At 33.4% G+C, this 19,884-nt stretch overlaps 2 protein-coding genes across 2 annotated transcripts; both read right to left on the bottom strand.

Annotated features, from left to right (window-relative positions):
• Nucleotides 1-344: 344 nt before the first annotated feature.
• Nucleotides 345-7,510, bottom strand: l(3)87Df (lethal (3) 87Df). The gene is made up of 3 exons (XM_066299886.1): nt 7,331-7,510; nt 1,679-1,866; nt 345-1,174 (listed from the first exon to the last, which is right to left on the bottom strand). Exons 1-3 carry the CDS (start codon nt 7,388-7,390, stop codon nt 1,048-1,050), a joined length of 375 nt encoding a protein of 124 aa, XP_066155983.1. The 5' UTR covers nt 7,391-7,510; the 3' UTR covers nt 345-1,047.
• A 2,656-nt stretch (nt 7,511-10,166) lies between these two features.
• On the bottom strand, nt 10,167-18,340 carry LOC136348746 (uncharacterized). The gene is made up of 3 exons (XM_066299877.1): nt 17,997-18,340; nt 12,669-13,306; nt 10,167-10,659 (listed from the first exon to the last, which is right to left on the bottom strand). Exons 1-3 carry the CDS (start codon nt 18,225-18,227, stop codon nt 10,563-10,565), a joined length of 966 nt encoding a protein of 321 aa, XP_066155974.1. The 5' UTR covers nt 18,228-18,340; the 3' UTR covers nt 10,167-10,562.
• Nucleotides 18,341-19,884: the final 1,544 nt, after the last annotated feature.

The following is a 19,884-nucleotide window of genomic DNA, read 5'->3' as shown; positions in this document are numbered from 1 at the left end:
TAATTTTGTGGCCTCCAGTAAGCCCAATTCAATATTAGCATGTGGTAAAAAAGACTTTACAGGCGCACACGCTCGGACATTTTTACCGCACGCACAACAATCAAACGAATCAATAGCTTTATTGTACTTAAATACTTTTAACACTGACACGTGCAATTTTGCTTCGCGTGTGGTAATAACAACTTGTGTTATCAGTTTAGCATTGAATAGATTTGCGTCACGACGGGGATTCTGCCGTAAGATCGAATCCGGGTTCCATAATGTGTTCAGAGTTTCCTAATAAAATTTTGTTCCTACCGGTCTTAATTGTTAACTGAATGAATGATGAAGTAAAAGAAGGTACATAAACTAATCTGCTCTTTTTAATTGATTGTTTACCGAAATGATACCCGTCACTGGTTCCGATGAAGAAAACTGCGAGTTTAATTACACAAAGTGGCAGATTTGATAAACAATTGTTCAGATTTAGTTTACAATTTTGGCTATACGCCTCGTTAAAATTCTCCCAATTTCATCCATCATTTAGCCTAAATATACACAACAAATAGCCAAGCATTCTAACAAAGCTAAAACTAGTTTATCCTATTTTTCTGTTTATTATTTATTTCAACTCTTACCAATAGATTTTTTCCTGAACGAAAATATACGGGGAATTTAACTCTGCTGCAGCAAAGATCTAATAATAGGTTAATAAGTATATTATTCATCAAAAACGTAACCTTTCATTGCAATGTAATTATGTTCGGGAGCTGTTGCCATTTAACTATAGAGTATTTGAAGAAAGCCTAATTCTGGTAACGTGTCTGAACCGTACAAAAAAAAGGCCAGAATTGATAATTACACTAAATGATAACGGTCTGTATTATAACACTTATGCCACGAGCAACGTGTGTGGACTAGTTAACGCACGAGTCAACGTTAGAAAAGCACATATGGAATTGTTCTTTTGAAAACTGAACACGTTACAAAAGAATTATATTATATTTACAAATTCTGCGATAACTTAACTAGTGTTCTGGATAGTAGTGACACCTTTGGCAATTTATCTTAAATATCTAGCACCTCAATCGTTTCTTTCACACCAGGACCCTCTTCTACACCTTCATAAATAATATGTTGTTCCAGTGCGTGCTGCAGTTGCATCATTTCAAATTTCTTTTTTGAATATTGATATCTATAAAACAAAAAAAAACGTACTTCATTAGGAGATTGTTATGTGTGCAATTTCTACAGTGGTTGCTCAACAGTTCTGCAGCGTGAATGCTCATCCATTACCTACTCAAAAATACTTGAACAGCTCAAACCCAATTTAGTTTTCGGCGGTAAAACAAAGGTGATTATCGATTATTTTTATTTTTTAAATAAATAATTAAAAGTGCTAAACATATTTTGTGGTACATGAACGAATTCGGAATAAAACGATTTCCCCAAATTGGGTAAAAAAAGTGATAATTGAAAAAAAAAAAATTCTGAATGTGGCTTGAAGTTAAAATGTCTGATATAAACAATAACAATGAAAAGTAATAAAATTAGTGAAATTTCTTTAAAAAATCTTTTCTTAAACAAATTTAAAACTAAAAATCATATCGTGTATTTCTTTTGGACGTTTTTTTTTCTACTTCATTTTTATGTTTGGGGTTCCCTACATTGACCATAGAATACGTGCTTTTTGACTTACCTACATCGTATCCAGTACCCAATCGTAATCATGGAAAAAGCATAAACAGAGTAATTGGTAGATTTTACTATTTTACTAGTAAACATAAAATGGGCAAGGCCAAAACCTAAACCCCCAAGGGTCCCATACAAGAAGCTATTGCGGAAACATGGTATTTGTGTAACATCTCTGCCAAACAAAATTAAGCCCTAAAAACAAATATGTACATACATATTTATGCCACCATTACAGAGAGGGCTTTTTTGATGACATATGGATTGGAATCTTCTAATTACTAGCATTGCACAAAAGGTTACTTAACTAAGTGGAGAAACCTTCACGTATTACAGTGTTGAATTACATTATTTCGCAAAAATCTCTTTTTTAAAATATTCTGACGAGACCAAACTTCCTATATTTTCATTTTGATTTCTTGTACTATCTTCTGAATACTTTTTAGAATCATCTTGCCTATACGCCATAGATTTATCAGTAGGGTGCCATCTCACGCAATAACCAACTCTCCAGATTCAAAGGATCCATTGAGAAGCTTGAATTACATCATTGTATCATATACTACATTGTTACAACATACGAGTGCCTATAAAATAATTAGTGTAGAGATGACAACACTTAATTGCGTCTACCGAATTAATGAATCGAAAATGTTTTTGTTTAATACAAAAAGTTCAACAGACATATTCTTTATTTTTATTTTTTAAGAATATACACGGTGTTTAAAAAAAACTCGCCAATATTTAAGGGGCTGATTTCTGAGGTCATTTTATAAAAAAGAGTTTCCATAAGCATAGGTTTGAAAATGTATTATTTCCATAATACGGGGTGTACATTTTTTTTTATAACGGTTTTTGAAAAGTATTTCAAATATCCCGTGACCGACTTTTTTGAAATTTGGTTGCATCGTTTGTAGCAATGGGGGGCCGATTTGGCCCTAACTACATTATAATTGTTAAGTCCCATTGCGTCAGACGGAAACACCTTAACCAAATTTATTGACAAAAAAGCGTGCGCCACTGACATTAATTAAATTTCAATATTTGCATGAGATGAAGCAATTAAAACTTCAACTTTTTCATCTCTGGAATATTCGCTGTACTCTGCTTCGTTTAGGACATTAATTTTTTTTTTGTAGAGATACAATCTGTCACAATAAAGGTAAAAATAAATTGGACATTCAATATCTAAGCTGGCAATTACAGATTATAGTACTAAGTGGTGTAGTAAAAGGACCAACATTTCAGTCTCTTACTTGGTTGAATCTATGGGGCAAATCTAGAGGGTTGAACCTCTTCAACCTGGTTGTATATGTCGCTGTGTCCAGTAAATTTATGGCTAAGTGATTTGGGTGGTGATCTAATCTTCGCATGTAGTTATTTGAGTAGCTCTCTATTTCTTCTCGGACTGTTTTGATTGAGAGGTCGGAGTGAATTGTATTGTTGCTAACATACCATGGTGCATTAACAAGCATCCGTAACGTCTTAGATTGAAAACGTTGTAAAATTTCGATATTAGAGTTGCTGGCGGTTCCCCATAGCTGGATACCATAGGTCCACACGGGCTTGATGATGGTTTTATAAATTAGCACTTTGTTCTCTAGTGATACTTGAGAGCGGTGTCCCAGTAGCCAGGTAAGTTTTTTTGTTTTGAGATTTAGTTGAGTTCTTTTGGTCTTGATGTGCTTCTTCCAGGTTTGCCTCCTATCGTAGGTATTTCACTGATTCTGCCTGGGGAATTTCCACGTTGTTTATCTTCACTGGCGGGCAGGTATTTCTTCTTAAGCTGAAGGTGATGTGGGACATTAAAAATAAAAACCACTTTGTTGCATGTCCATTTCTAATACAAAAACATTTTCAAAAAATTCAAGAGTACATTCCCTTATTACCCAAGAATATTTTGTGCTTTGATTATTTTAAAGTTTCAAAAAATCGGTCGAAATATATTTGAATTATTTTTCAAAAACTGTTATTAACAAAAAAAACACTCAGTATCTTGGAAACAATACATTTCCAGATCCGTGTTTACAGGAACCTTTTTCCATAAAACACTGAGAAATCGCCCCCATAAACATTGCCGCATCTTTTTTTAAACTCCCTGTATATCCGAGATGTTTGCGTTAAATGGGATATATACAGGGTATTATTTAATCATTCGTCAGTCGCCAAGAAATCTGAATATGCAATAGTCGCTACGATATAGGACACCAACAGGAAAAACGCAATGCTTAGTTTACAAATGTTGAATATTTTAATATGAGGCATCTTATGCTTATCTATTTAGTTAAATATACAAAAGTCGTATATAAAACAAAAATTAATCCATTATTTCAGATGGCTCAGGTACATGAAAACAATTCGAAAGCCGAAGTAAAATACCAATCCTTTATATGCTAAACTTAAAACAAGTTCAAAGTTTAACTGGAACGCCTTGGCAAATAGCAAATATTTCTTTTATGCAAATGCGTTATTTACGCAGTTTTCACATATGGCAGGAACGTATTCCACGCACATAAATGTTTTGCATTTTACATAGGAAAATCTTGCAATCCTATTCGTTTGTGATCCACAAAACGAACGGCGTCCCTTTGCCCTATTCATAATAATATTTGAAATTGTTGTATTTTCAATATTGTAGATTTCTTTCATACAACACTTGATAGTAACCGGTATGTTTCTTACTGTAGTTCTAGTGCTCAAGTGGGGCCTGATAAGTTGATGTGCTAGGATCCACAAAAATTCTCGTCTCCTTATTTTAGATTCGGGGTTATTAGCTGATGAACTATCATTGTATTAATTCCAGCTACATTTAGAATAGTACAAAATATAACCATTGGCTATCGTCCGGTGATCCGACTAGTTACAATTCGAACGTAGTTGGTCAACATCAGCTTCGCCTTTCGTAGAATTGTATGCTGTTATGATTTCAGGTTTACAAAGATTACCTGTATGTCGCCTATCTATAGAATGATCATGACACAGCGATAAAATTTCGCTCGACAATGCTTCAGCCCTAGATGGTCCTGCTTTTTTGCTCGTCATTGTTTTATCATCAATTTCAATACTTTAATGCTAAAACTTGAAAACTACTAAATCTCCGACATACGCCTGTATATGAAACACACAGTCGTTTCGGTGGAGTAGCACCAAAAATAGATTTACAAACCACAAACAATTGCCAATTAGCATGGTCACTTACTTACTAAACCTCAGTTAATAATTTGCAGAAGGTAGCAATAGCGGTTCAAAGATACATTATCTTATGCGTAAACGTGGTTTAAATGATTGTCTCTTCAGTGTCAGACACCGTTGCCAACTAACGAAGGGATAAGTATATAGTCATACTTCAAGGGATGATTCTAAGGCAAAAAGTTTATATAAAAGTAAATCTGGTAATGTTTTGATTTCAAGACACAGGGTGTCGAGCTTTAGAAAAAAAAAGGTTTTTCCTAAAATAAAAATTTTTATGCTTTAACAGATTTTATATAAATTTGGCATTTATTTATTATTACATGTTTTTTACTAAAAAAATTGCATATTGTTTGTTTAAGTGTAGTTTTAATAAAACATTCTTTGTGTTTGATTTTTCATAAATTTCCGGCGTTATTCCTATGGACATTTCCAGCAAAAGGAGATAATGAATTTCGAATTTAAGGGATTCCCTTGTACTATATTAAAAACTGTCACAAAATTTCAAGGTTATATTAGTTTGCATCTCCTTGTTATTTAGATCTTTTTTAGTATGCAATGGCTACAAAAAAAGTTCGACACCCTGTATCTTGAACACAAAGCATTACCGAACTTATTTATATAAACTTTTCGTCTTAGAATCACACGAACATTTCTATTTTGAAGTTTGACCATGTACTTAAATAATGCCCAGTATATACATATATAAATCAATTCTATATATACATTCAGACATAGAGCGCAATACAATTATAGATCGGAAGAGAAATATTAATAAAACGCATACAATAAGTGAATCTCAGTAATACAATGTATGCATATGCAAATAATTACTGAAATATTATTTTTTGATCCAAAATAAGCTTGAGAATAGCCCAATTCGTCAGAAAAAAGTATTTACCCACAAGATGAACAGTATTTAACATGAAATTAAAGCATAAATTTCTCACAAGTTAGGTATATTATTTCGAAAGTTACTTAATATTATATATATTTTATTAAAAGAAAATAAAAAAATAATGTTATTCTAGTTTTAGAAATCAACAAATTATTTTTCAATACAAAAAAATAATTGCATATTATTAAACAACTTGGAAAAACAAATAAATTCTGCAGAAATAGTTAAATAAGTAACATAGTAATGTTAAGTATGTATGCCTTATTCTTTAATAACTGCTGCTAATCATCGAGGCGTCGATGCTACGAGTTTTTTTTGTAATATCTGATGACGTTCCATTCCAGGCTTCAGTGACAAATATTTTCAAAGCTTTTCTATTGGGTTAAGATCTGGTAATTAATGTGGAATCAAAAGCCTTCTAGGTGTGTAGTAGTGCAACCATTTTCGACTAATATATGCTAGATGCTTAGATTCGTTTTCCTGCTGGAAATAAGTCATATTCTCATAATCTTTGGACACTAAGCATCGAATTGCATCCCAACACATTTACACAACCACATGCAGTCATGATACTTTCTATGATTTATAATTTCCACCTTCATCCCATGCTATACATCCCTAATCTATTATATTCCTTCTATCATGTGTAAGACTATTAAGAAAATTTTTTGCTTTTCCAGCTATAATCACTTTTTCTAAATCATCAACATATAAGGAGGCTTAAAAAGTTTAAATATATTTTTATTAGAAAATATAACATTTGTCTAAAACTCCATAAGCATATATCTATGAGCTTTTTCAAACTTTCATTGGTTCACTTGGTTGTTTTTGCTTATAAACAACTTTCTTCTAGATTGCCTTCCATATAGACCTGCTTCATGTAAAACATTTCTTGTTGTTTTATGATGTAACAACTTTTCATGATGTTGAAACAATACCCTCGACAAAGCTTCTAGCAAATTTCTAACAATATGGCTCTTGATTCTTAGTTAATTTTGAAGAAAATCAACTTTGAGGTTTATTGTCAACTGTTCTGGCCTTTTACTACTTTTCAATTACTTATGTATCTAATTATGGAAAAATTAATTTTAATTTTGATGCAATTTCTTTATCCTTTTTCTTTGATTATGCAAGATAACAATTTAAAGTCTTGTTTTATAACTGATTTCACTTTCCTTTAGAGATATCTTTACTGCAGTGAATTTGCTGTGATATGAAAACAAAAAAAGCAGCAAAAAAACAGACACAACATAAACATTCCAATGCACTCTTTTCTTTCTTCGGCCATGATTTTAATCAATCATAGTGAAGGAGTGGAGAGTGCAAAATGCTTTTTTCCCATTAAAAATAATTTGTTGATTTCTAAAATAAGGATAACTTTATTTTATTTTATTTTGGTGGAATATATGTAATATTTAGGAACTTTCGAAGTTATTATCTAATTTGTCAGAAATACGTTTCAATTTCATGTTAAAGGCGCTTCATCTTGTGTGCAAATATTTTTTTTGCCATCTATATATCGTAGCGCAACATATGTAATAAACTAACATTCAATATGTATATAGGGCTCACCTTATCATCGGGTTTTTCCACCTTAGACTCCGGCAGAATATAAGGTTTTTCTTCTGTCATATTATTTCTAATATTATTTATTCGGTTTGTAGGTAGTTGCGGACCTCTGCATAAATATATAAATAGAAGTAAAACCCAATAATATCAACATCTTTTATAAATAATCCGGAAAAACATTTTAAGCTACAAGTAGGAACCAAAACTGAGGTTATATACAGGAAAAAGTAAGGTTATGAGTTCTAACGGTGCATCTTAGAAGTGGCAATGTTGGATGGTAGAGCGAGTGGTTGACCATCTTTTATTGCCGCCATTTGAGTGAAACCGTCCCACAGAGTGATTCAGGTTTTGATGCGGAAAATTTAACCCCTGAAAGAACTCAAAAATATAAAAAGAAATGTTTATATAAACTTATTCGTTTTATTTGTTCATTGGTGCGAAGCGCAAACTACATTAATGAAAAATTGCTGCACTACGAATAGCGCCTCGTTTCTCGATATGAAAAAGATTGTGTAAATAAACAAAACGTTTTCCTTTCTTGGACTTCATGTGCATATATTGAAAATTCAACAGTACCTAATTTAACCACGAAGAAAATATTACATTACTTTTTTACTCTAATTGGCGTAGCTTTGACGATGTTTTTCTATTTTTGCAGGAAGAAAATAACAATTAAAAATATATACAGGGTGTCCCAAATAAAGTGTTCTATTCCATTATCTCGGAAAATATACAGGTTACGGCAAAAAGTTCCCTACAAAAGTTCAATTATTTTTAATGGCCGCTTTTTATATAGTAATTTGACATATACAGGGTGCATCACTTTGGCGATATAAATAACAACTTCGGTATTTTAAACGGAACCCCCTACTTATTTGATATTTTCGGATTCGTCATCAAATTTTTGGGTCACTTTATATAAAATATCTGATGTCTAGAATTTTCCATTTCCCGGTTATTTAGAAAAATTCGAAAATTTTGACATCTGCAATCCTATGGAAATGGATGCTCAGCCCTAACCGTGGCATATTTTGAAATCGGAAATCTCGGATCACAAGAGGAATTAACGAGCAACGTTTTGGCTTATGTTAATTTGAGAAAAAGCCTTTCACAACCATCGAAATGTGCCCCCAAAATTGCATTTTTCCAAACGTCAGTAACTCTTTGTGTTTTTCTATGAGTTCACTTAAAGTGGTGATCTATACAAATTATCTAAATGTAAAATTAGTTTATTGATGTATTTGACTGCTAACTTAAACTTTTAATTACAAAAATGGTCATACATGGGCTGAAGAAAATCCGAACAGTATAGTGGTGTGGCACTTTCAGCATGAATTTAAATTAAACGTTTGGTTTGGCATAGTCGAAGATAACCTTAGACGATCTTTTGAACTTCCAGTAACACTAACTGAAAGTACTTCATTACTTTTAGATGTGTTTTTCTCAAAAATTGTAGCGACTTCAATAAGGCATACCTTTCTTAACTAGGCAGGAAAAGAAGAACGGCGCTACTTTTTGAGGCTACTGGTTTCAAGATAGCTGTACACCCATTGCTACAGTAGGGAGCAAAAGCTACATGATAGAAATGGAGTTATTAGGAATCCGTTAAAATAAAGATGTTTTTTAAAAATCCGAAGCATACATGTAAAATCTATTGATGCGCTTTTGAGCAACGACCATTAACGAAACTAATGCAGAAATTTTGCTTCTCTACTTGGAACAGTGATAGTACGAAATATCAAGTGATGTTAGTGTTTGTCGACTTTGAAAAAAGTGTAAATATCTCGAAATCCATGATATTTTCATTTAGGCTATTTTTTCATTTTCTGACTTCTAAAGAATGGGCCTTCTATCAGGCGAACTATTGTCGAAGGTTTACGGGACACCCTGTATAAGAATGGGTCGTCAAACAATAGTAAGTGAAAGAAATTTTGTTCCATTTCACTGCAGAGATGGATACAATCAAAGCGACATAGCTAAAACGGTAAATAGCTGTTCGTTAACCGTTCAGCACACCATTGAGCGTTACCGTAATGAAGAATAACTACCAGGTGGCTCCAAAATATTTGCGGAGCGCGAAGAACGATGGATTGTACGAAAAACAACCAATAATCCTAAAGAAAATTTTTCGAAATGTGTTAAAGTGGAAAGACAGTTTTGGAAAAACATGAAACAGAGAAAGAATTCGACATATTTCGAGAAAAATGACAAATGTGGTCGAACTGCTACAAATAAACCGTTTATTAGCTGAAAAAATTGAGAACCTCAATTGGAGGTCGCCAACACTTGAGCAATAACTTAAATTTCTGGAATTCAGTAATATTTGCTGATTAAATCAAAATCAACTTATTTGGGTTGGATGGAAAACTTTTAGTATGGAAAAAGTCCAATAAAGGGTTGAACTTAAAAAAAATTAAGGTTACAGTGAAGCACGATGGAGGTGGATTAATGTTCTGGGGGTGTATATTGTCTGCAGAAGTACTTAACTTGCGTTTTATTGAAGGACTCATCAACCAATACGTGTACATATTCAGATATACAGGATGTTCACTTAACAGCCCTTCGGATTCCCGTGAGTTCATTTTTGGTTTTAGAAAAAAATCAATTATGGAAATGTATATGCGGCTAATGAAGGTAAATTTTGAAATTAGTGATAACCCTTCAGGGTGGTCCAAAAAAGCGGAGCATCATAAAGTGTAATTTTCTAAAATGGGACCACCTGCATTTGTTTTCCACGTGATAGAATCCCCTCTGGATCTTTGGCTAATTCTAGATTTTTATTGCAATGCGGTGCAGTGACTCGGAACTATGAAATTTTAAACATTGGTGGTTATTTATGAAAAATTAGGAGAGGGGGGGTGAACGTATTCATGACCCCCATTTTCCCCACTCTAGTTTCAAATTTTTTTATCCCAAATTAAAGGAAAAGTGCGTTTCGTAGAAGCGAGCATCATTGCAAAGTATAATTAAAATATGTTAAAAAACGTCGAAATTATTAACGAAATTATTTTTTTAATAACTTCAAAAATCTGTAAAGTGAATATTAGTGCTAAAGAAAAAAGTCACATAAAGAGAGTCTAATTATGTTAACTCAAAGAATCTGTGGAAAGTTCAGGTTTGGCCTATTAATTTGCAACACCCTGTATATAATTTTTAAAGAACATTTTTAAATAAGAATTCCTTAGGTATACTTATTTAAATAACATTTTATTTAACAACTAAAGAATAACACTGTTTACTTTTCCGTGGGTTCAGAACTACGAAGTTGAGTCTCTCCAGTGGGCAATCGTAGCTTAGTAGCTAAGCTATTGGCAATTCTTGCAAAACCAAACCTGAAATAATAAGATTTTGTGTTAAACAAAAGTTCTTATACATTGAACCGTAGATGAATATTCGCGCCTCGTCAAGCTCGCAACATGCAGTATTATTAGTTCGATTTGACTTTGACCACCTAATTCGGGGAAGAGAAACCTTCTGGACCTCAGGGATGCTCCATAGGTCGGCTTTCTTAGTCCTACCAGGGGGATCCGGCGGTTCAGATTCGACTGGGGACCCCGTTCGGATGACTGTCCCATCCAGGTTTACTGTGACGTCCAGGCTCTCCCGGTCGGACCTTGATAACCGGGTTCCCCCTGTCGTCAAGATTGGCTTTGAATAGAGAATTTATTCTATAATATACAGGCTGTTACTTAAGTACATACTATAGTTATTTCAATTGATGAATCTTTGGCCGATTTTGTCACAAAAAGTTGCTATAAGTGTTCGCAACCTCTTCGTTTAAAGACTAGAGGGTGTTGAAATCTTACGTTTAATTGGATTTTTAAAATAAATTTATAACAATTATTAAAATTATTAAAACAATTTAATGTTGTTATGGTTGTTGAAAATGGCCACTTCCGATTTCTACACATGCATCTATTTTTCTCAATGCTGATTGGCAAATTCTCTCGAACACAGCCGATGTATTTTTAATTTTCGTAAAATAGTCGATTATTCTATTTCTCAGGTCTTCTTCATTATCCATCGGAGTATTGTATATTAGGAATTGTCAATTAACCCCAAGAAAAGCAATCAAGCGGATTCATGTCCGACGACCTAGGATGCCATTGTTGCGGTCCTGCTCTTCCAACCCATCGGTTAGGAGAACTGTGGTTCAGAAGCACAAGCGTCTCAACAATGGCCTCTTAGGTCGCCCGACAAGAATTCGCTGGATTTCTTTTCTTGGAGTCAATTGAAGTCCCTAATGTACAAAACTCCGGGGGAAAATGAAGAAGACTTGAGAAATAGAATAATCGACTCTCTTACGGATATCTAATATGCATTGTGTGGATTCGAGAGAGTTTACCAATAAATGTTGTTAAAAGTAAATTCACATATAGAAATCGGAGGTAGCCATTTTTAACAACTATTATAATATAAAATTACTTTAGATAATTTCAATAATTGTTATTAAATAGATTTTACCCAAGTCATGTTAACTGCAAACCCATTTATCTCCTAAATGGTTACTTCTACAGACAATTTCCCACAGTATTTTTTTTTCAATAGAACAAAGTGTATAATAAGCCTATTATACAATAATGGTAAACAGCATAGCGCACAAAAGTTAGGGCCATGGCGGAGCCCTGTATGTGAGGTCTTTTATCAGTAATGGAAAAATTCAGACAATATTTGGATTTTGCGTCATAAAAAACCTCCGTATGTCAAATTTTCCCAGATTATTATTATATTATATTTCTGTCCAAAAATATCAACAAAAACCATACTAAAAATGAAATTTCAACACCTTCCAGTTCTTAAACGAAGACGTTGCGAACCTACATACATTCATAGGAATTTTTTAGTTAAAAATTTGACCCTTGAAATAAGTACATGTACTTAATTAACACCTTTACATATAGAGTTATTTGAATGACATTTTGCAATACCCTGTATTAACTCGTTAAAATCTTATACTCGTTTTTGCGTTTAAAAATGTGAAATTGATATAGCAGGTACTATTCAAATAAATTTGTATTCCTAGGCGTATGATGTTCCAACTTATTGAAATTCGGGCAGCGCCAGGGAAATCAATTGTACTGAGTCTGTATTAATCACGGACAATGACAGTGGGCAAATTTGACATATGAGTGAGGTTATAAAGTCAATAAATGTCAAGTTTTACTAGACATCTGTCAAAATCATAATTTATTATTCATACAGATTACCATATAACTAACCAATAACTACTTTTGCCTTTTCTCGAATCGTCTTTCAAATATGGATAATTGACGAAAACCATTTTGCCATATGTGATTGCTGAAATATTTTATTTTTTAAGGAAATTTAAAGTGTCACTCACGGTAATTGATGGGCTCCACCTCCAGGTTTCCTAATTCTTCTACATCGACCTGCCTTATCCCTTGTAAATCCATTAGCACATTTTCGATAATTAGATACCTCGCCTTCCAATATTGTGGTTCCTCCATGTTGTATTTCTTCTCCTGGTACAATCCCCACGGCAGGAGGTGGAGACCCTAGTACTGAACCAGGAGCCTCGACGATTTGTACCTTAATTTTACCTGGAGTCATCGATTCTATCGGCAATAGGGGAGAAGCCGTTCGTGTAGGTACTAACAAAGAAGTTGGGGAGAGTGTGGAGCTGATGATAATGTCGTTGGCTATTGAATCCACCGAGGTTTGTTCTGTTCGATCTATGGTGTCGTCCTCCAAGAAGATGGGGAGTTTGAATGTGTCTGCATTTGAGCTAGTAAGCGATTGTGGATTACTGACGGTAGTATGTGAAGGATTGCTATGTGAGTTTATGGTATAGCTTGGGAGAAGGGAGGATAATGACGGAGCGTTGTTAATTCCAGAATCTACAATCGACGGTGCCGTTGTTGAGGAGGTGGTGGTTGATCGTTTGGTTGTGGTCGATGTAGATGAAGAACCTGCGGGTTTGATCGTAAAGTCTGCGTAGTCGTAGTTGTAGTCGTACTCCTACAACAATATACAGGAATAGAATAATACAGGTCGGACTTACGCGAGCACATTTTTTGTTTTAGTAAAAGACGCTCGGATATCCGAATTACCGTTTTTAGACGTATTTGTATTGAAATTCCAATTTCCAGATTAAAAAAGAAGTTAATACAGATACTTGAGCCAGGTTGATAAGTAAGTGACATTTTAATGGTATAAAATAGGCTCTAAACTGCTACTTTTAATCCCTAGGCTATGAACTGGCATTTTGCTGTCTGGGCAAGCCAGACTTTGTCGCTTTTTGTGTCATTTTTCACTTTTTCACCAATTTGCTTTTTTTTCACTTTGTGAAATCCAAACGGTAACTGTTAGTTACACTTTACGGTTTTGCGTAGAAGGTGTGCCACTAATAGGTTTCATTTTAGTTATTCAAAAAATTCAACAAATTGATGATAAAATTTGGTTCAAATGCCATCAAGGATGACGTGACAAGAAATGTTGATTTTTTCGTTTAATTTTTAATTCACCTTTTGCGTGAATTTGGCGATATTTCTGCTCTAGACGAGAGAAAAATCATACTTAGATGTGAAATGCAGTATCTTCCTAAATATACTCACGACACTTTCATAAAGACGTATAGTACGTTCCATTTGAAGTCAGATACACGAATGCAACTTTTGACGAGTCTCGCGAATGGCGAACATTCGGTATTCCGTAAATGCCAAGTAAATGTAGATGAATCGTTCTAGTAACATATTGGTTGTTCATGGTATTATTTGTCAATCTCGTTTGAGGTAATAAATATTTCTAAAATAAACATTTGTTTGCATTGAGAGTTTGCCAATTTGGTAATTGAAAAACGAAACTTGGTACGTAGTTACCAAATAGCGATTTAGCAGAATTCGTAGAATGCTGAAAAATCGCGAATATTAGGTTTACCGGAAAGTTCTGTCCGATAATTTCCTTTCAAGTTTAAACGTGTATGCGCACACTCTTTTGAGCCATATACAGCTGTGTTCCTTCATAACTGCATGTGCATACATGTTTCCTTCGAAATTAACTACAGTAAAGATAGCTCATGTCATTAGTAAGCTGGAAACGTGGGTACTAATAAAGTCCATTTGAGGCACTGTATGTTGCATGAATTCCAACAGGGTGGAAATGCTGCCGAAGCATGTCGAAATTTAGTGAAAGTTTTTGGAGGAGATGCTGTTTCAGGAAGAACTTGTAGGAGATATTTCGAAAAATTTGAAGATGGTGACCGCGTTCTGGTCAATTACCCAGCAGTTCCAGAAATCGAAATAAAGAATTACACTTTTTCCGTCTGATTGAGGCTCCAAATCAAAATTCCATAAGAGATAAAAAAAAAAGTTGCATAATAGACCGGACATTTCACATAAAAAAAACTAATAGTCTTCATGAGCGAATGAAAAAGTTCTTGCGTATAAAACATTCGACCTTCTAGGAATTGACCACTACCCCTGACGGTTTTAGAATAATGACCCCCGTCTAATGTGCCCCGAGAGGCAAAAAGATTGTGCATCAAATTTCGTTACAACCCATATGGCCATTTTCTAGTTATTTGCAAAATTAGAAAAAAAATGATACTTTGACGGGCTGTATCTCCAGAAGGAGGCAATTTCGTATCTAAGCATATCACCATGACTCGATATATTTTTGACAAAGGAATATGTGGGTAAACCTTGACATCCTCATTCTGAGACACCCTGTATACAATAATTAATTACCGCTAAAACTTTTTTTTTTTAATTAATAAGTGCACATATAAATTGGACTATTCTGGTTAATTTAAATTCGCTGCTCACCATTGGAATCTCGAAAACCGTAAAAGAGACGAAGTCGCTTAAATTCGGGCGAAGTTGTCCATTTTCGAGCTTTGTTATATGCCGTTTTAAAATTTTGAACGCTCCCATTACTACCAAAAGATAATTAAAAAAAAACAATTTCCACAAAGAGCTTTTATTTTTTAAAAGTGATTTAAATGGATTTTACTGGCCCCATGAACACTTTTGATATTTTACAAGATGGCAAGGTTAGGTTCTAAATGCAACGTTCCAGAATGTGGGAACCATCATAAACTTGGTTTTTTCAAACGTAGATCTGCATCTTTTTAATGTGTTTTCGGAAAGCCTTTGATTTTCTGAATTAAATGGTGTGCCACATTCGTAATAAAAACAAACGTAGTACTGCAAAATACATTTTAAATAAATAAAATAATAAATCATTACTCAGACATAGCTTTTACCATGGAATTAATTAAATAAGGGACCATTTCTACCAAATTTCATTTCATAGGGCAAAAATGTGAATGGTGTGGCCGTCGCCTTTCGGGGTATTCTTGAAGACATGCTTCACTCGCACGCACGAACCTGTAGTGTATGAAATTATGCCGAAACATGTCACGATATGCTTCATTTGTGTAATCTATAACTGCGTTTTTTGAAATTCAGTATGGTGTTGATAGTTTTGTAAGTATTACGCCACTGGTCATTGCATTCTGACTTACGAAAACCGATGTCTTATGGAGACTCGGTTTATTGTTTCCATGGTAACATTCATGTCTGAGAAGTGTTAATTAAAAATGTATTAATGCACTATTACGGTTATTTTTACTACAAGCGCGAAACATCAGTTAATTAGGAAACTCTAAGTCTTTTCAAAAAGGCAATAAAAAAATTCAGGTTTGCGTTGAAAAAAAAATGAAGCTGATGATGATTTCCAAATTCGGAAACGTCGTATTTAAAATCTAACGATGTCGGCTCATAAGAAAGCAAAAATCCGCATGGGAAGGTGAAATTCATCGTAACAAGTTTTTTCAAATAACTTAAAAAAAGCCATTTGGACGGATTACGTTTTTCATTTGACATCGTTCGGAAGTGATCGGAAATTTTCAAAATTTTAAAACGGCAGTTAACGAAATTCGAAAATACACTACTTTGATCCAATTTAGGCGACCTCCTATCTTTTATGGATTTCGAGATCCCGATCGTGAGCAACGAATTTGAATTACCCTTTATAGTCGAAAAAAGGCGGGCAGAATATTTTATGCATAATACGCTGCCACATCCAAAATCAAGAGACGGTTATGAATATGCCTAAGTTATCATTGAATATAGTAAACCATTTTATTTGAATGTTAAAAATCTAGTAACTTTTTCCAGAGCTTTTTTTAACTCTGAAAGAAGCAAAAAAAATTATTTAAAATCTTGTCCATCAATTTTGACATTCTTACGGTATTTATATGTGGAAACCGTAATTTTCTACCCGGATACTCTACATTCAAGAAAGCCGTTTTTTTGTAGCAGGATTCTAACCACGTATTCTACACATAAAAACAATAATAGTTTGCTATATAAATTTATCTTTTAGAGCTCCCAAAGTTTCTAAGATATTTAGCGCAAATCTTGAGCGTAAATCCGTAACATAATTGGACTGGTGTCCTTTACATTATCCCCCGGTGGTGAGAAATTGGTTAAATGCGAACTACTCACAAAGACGGGTAAGTCATGGTGGAGGTGGCCTCCTCGATCGCCTGATCTAACATCTCTAAATATTTGCGTTCGGAGGGTTATGAAGGAAAATCTGTACTCTACTGCTGTTAATTTTCAAGAAAAACTTATAAGGCGTTCCAAAAGTTTTGTTTTTAGAATAACCGCTCAAAATTTGAGTAATGCTTAGCGGTTTTTATGGAGATGTTTTAATTTATATGTATATAGAACTTAGTAATGATCACTTCAAACAATTTTAATAATATTAGTTATTTGATATTGAATTAAATTAGTTTTTTTTTTTTTTTAAATAAATTATCGCTATTCAATTTATTCTGTATTTAAAGTTACTGTTGTCCTCTCGCCTGCTATTAAAAAAAAAAAATCTGTTTTAAATCTTCTATACTCTTAGATCGTCAATAAATAAATCTTTACTTCAGTTCACGCCGTAGTAGTGTGTCAGAAAATGTGACGTCAGTAGAACGTCAGAATTGTCAGAAACCAACCAAACCTGCTCGATAAAAGAATTAGCGGAAACTTTTGCTTAAAGCAGTAAAATCATTTTGCAAATCACCGAAAAACGGTGACAGATACCGAACAAAGGGGTTTTGGTTGATGCAATGAGTTATAACCCGAAGAAATATCACTTTGCGGATTTTCACGATCATCTAGTATTATGTAATTATGTCGACCTTAAACTGTAGCTGATGCTCAAAATTTGAGTTAAGTATCTCGAAAACTTTGGGAGATATAAAGGATAAATGAAAAAAAATATATAAAACTTTAACACCCTGTATTTCCTTGGTAAAGCATCTTCTTCGATTAGAGCGTATAAAACGAACCAATGTCGTTTTTACGCGTAGGATAAACAGTTAAAATTCTGAGACGAAAAACCGGACATCCTGTATATTGAAAAATAGTACCAGTCAAGAACGTATACAAACTTTACGTTAAAAATACTTTTTATAAAAATGTAGGATGTTAGTAATTCAGTAGAAACATCTTTGTATAAACTTTTTTCAAACCCTGTAAGATGCGGTAGGGATCAAATGTTGTTTGTTCTAAAACGTTCTCGACTCACCGGACATTTCTCATGCACTCTAGTGATATAGCATACCTGCATGCCTAAATAAAGAACCAATTTGGAACCAGCTTGACAAATATGCATTGGTAATGATATAAACATTTGCATAAATACTTACCGACAAAGTATCATCTCCCAGCAATGCGATAATTTGAAAATCCTTGAGATGGAGCTGAATGTTATAATCACCCGTTTGCTTCTGATCATAAACGAGCTGTGGTGCGTCTCGTCCTTTGCCCTTTGACCTATAGGGCGCCGACCCCGCAAAAGCCACCAACCAAAGAACGAGCAATAAAACGGCCCTAATTAACAACGGGTCAAATGGTGAAGATATAGAAGCGCCCGCCATCCTGCCGGCCACTAACTATTCTATACACTGCCACTAAAATATTCTTCGGGTCATCTTTTTCTTGACGATCTTCATGCGAATCAGTAGATGCCTCCGGGTATAGTTTGGAAGTCCAAGTCAAGTCGATGACTTTTCGTCGATATACCCGTTGCAAACGGAATATTCAAAAGTTATTATTCCTGTTAAGATCGTTATTTTATTGTAACTTTCAGGTTAACGTACAGAGTGGACGAAGTGAAGAAACGTAGGATCAGCTGGTAAGCGATAACAGTAAAATAATAGAAAAGAGATGATTTATGTTTTTTTTTTTTTTTTTTTTCTACCTCAATTCTACATTACTATCAGTTTGGCGTATTCGACATTATATTAAAATTAAAGAATCCAAAAATATCTTTTCTCAACGTATAGAAAGTGGTTTTTTCCTGTATACATACATAATAGACAATGACAGTGGCCGAATTTGACACATGATTGAGGTTAGGTGTTCAGGGAATGTCATATTATATCAGGCAAGAACACTCGTAATGAGTGTTTTGAATATACCACGCTATATATGTATTTATATATTAACGCGATGGTGAAGTTTTTACTGACCCTGTATACATTGTATTGTGATTGGGAAAAAATTTCAAATTCGAATTATAGAAATAATATAATTTTGGTATTTTTAAAAATGCGACATCTTCTATCTTCTATGCTATTGGATATGTGAAGAGCCTGCCATATATTCTCTTCAAATTGCATATGTATAAATTAATGGATATATAAATTTATAATAATATAAACGATTATTAAGGAGCTTAGATGAAAATTTGATTTTTTCGAAAAAGAGTTAGCATTTAGTGGACTTCTGTATAAAGACTCAAAAATCCCATAAAAATTCGTTAAAAAAAAAAATATATATACAGGGTGGTCATTTAGTGCGGTCTCGAAAGATTACGATTAAACAATTTAATATTTAGAATTTCTTTTTTTTGCGTTATATAGAACTCGATTATGGGTACATTCAAAAATTGTTTTCATTTTATACAGGATGTTCTAAATAAGTGAAAAATATCAAAGTTGTGTTTTTTTAAATAGGACACCCCATATTTTATTACTCGAAATAAGAGATAAACATATGACTAATCAAATTATTAATTTTGCTACCTTTTCTTAAATCTTATTTTTCGAAGAAAACCTGTATATTTAGGTATAGGAAGGTGTAACGATTTTTGATTAGTCATATGTTTATCTCTTAGTTCGAGTAATAAAATATGGGGTGTTCTATTTAAACTAAGCAAGTTATTTCCTTCCAAAAAGAATGCAATTTTCATGTTATTTTTTGGACGCACTGTATGAGATATTTCAATTTTAATAATTCTAGCATAAAATACGTCTCATATCTAAGGTTTGGAATGAATTTCGATTTACTCCAGTTTTAAACTTCCTTCAAAACAAAGTTTTTAAAATTGCATGATTTAAAAAAAAAACTTAATTATTTCGAAATCCTTAAAATTTGGAACAAGTAAACCTTAATGAAACTTACATTTATTTTTCTCAAGAAATCTAAAACGATATTAATATATGGGGTGTCCTATTTAAAAAAACATAACTTTGATATTTTTCATTTATTTAGAACACCCTGTATAAAACGAAAACAATTTTAGAATGTACC

The sequence above is a fragment of the Euwallacea fornicatus genome, chromosome 35 (assembly GCF_040115645.1).
Source record: "Euwallacea fornicatus isolate EFF26 chromosome 35, ASM4011564v1, whole genome shotgun sequence".
Taxonomy (NCBI): Eukaryota; Metazoa; Arthropoda; class Insecta; order Coleoptera; family Curculionidae; genus Euwallacea; species Euwallacea fornicatus.
The sequence above is the reverse complement of the archived record's forward strand: the minus strand, read 5'-3'. Positions and strand labels throughout refer to the sequence as shown.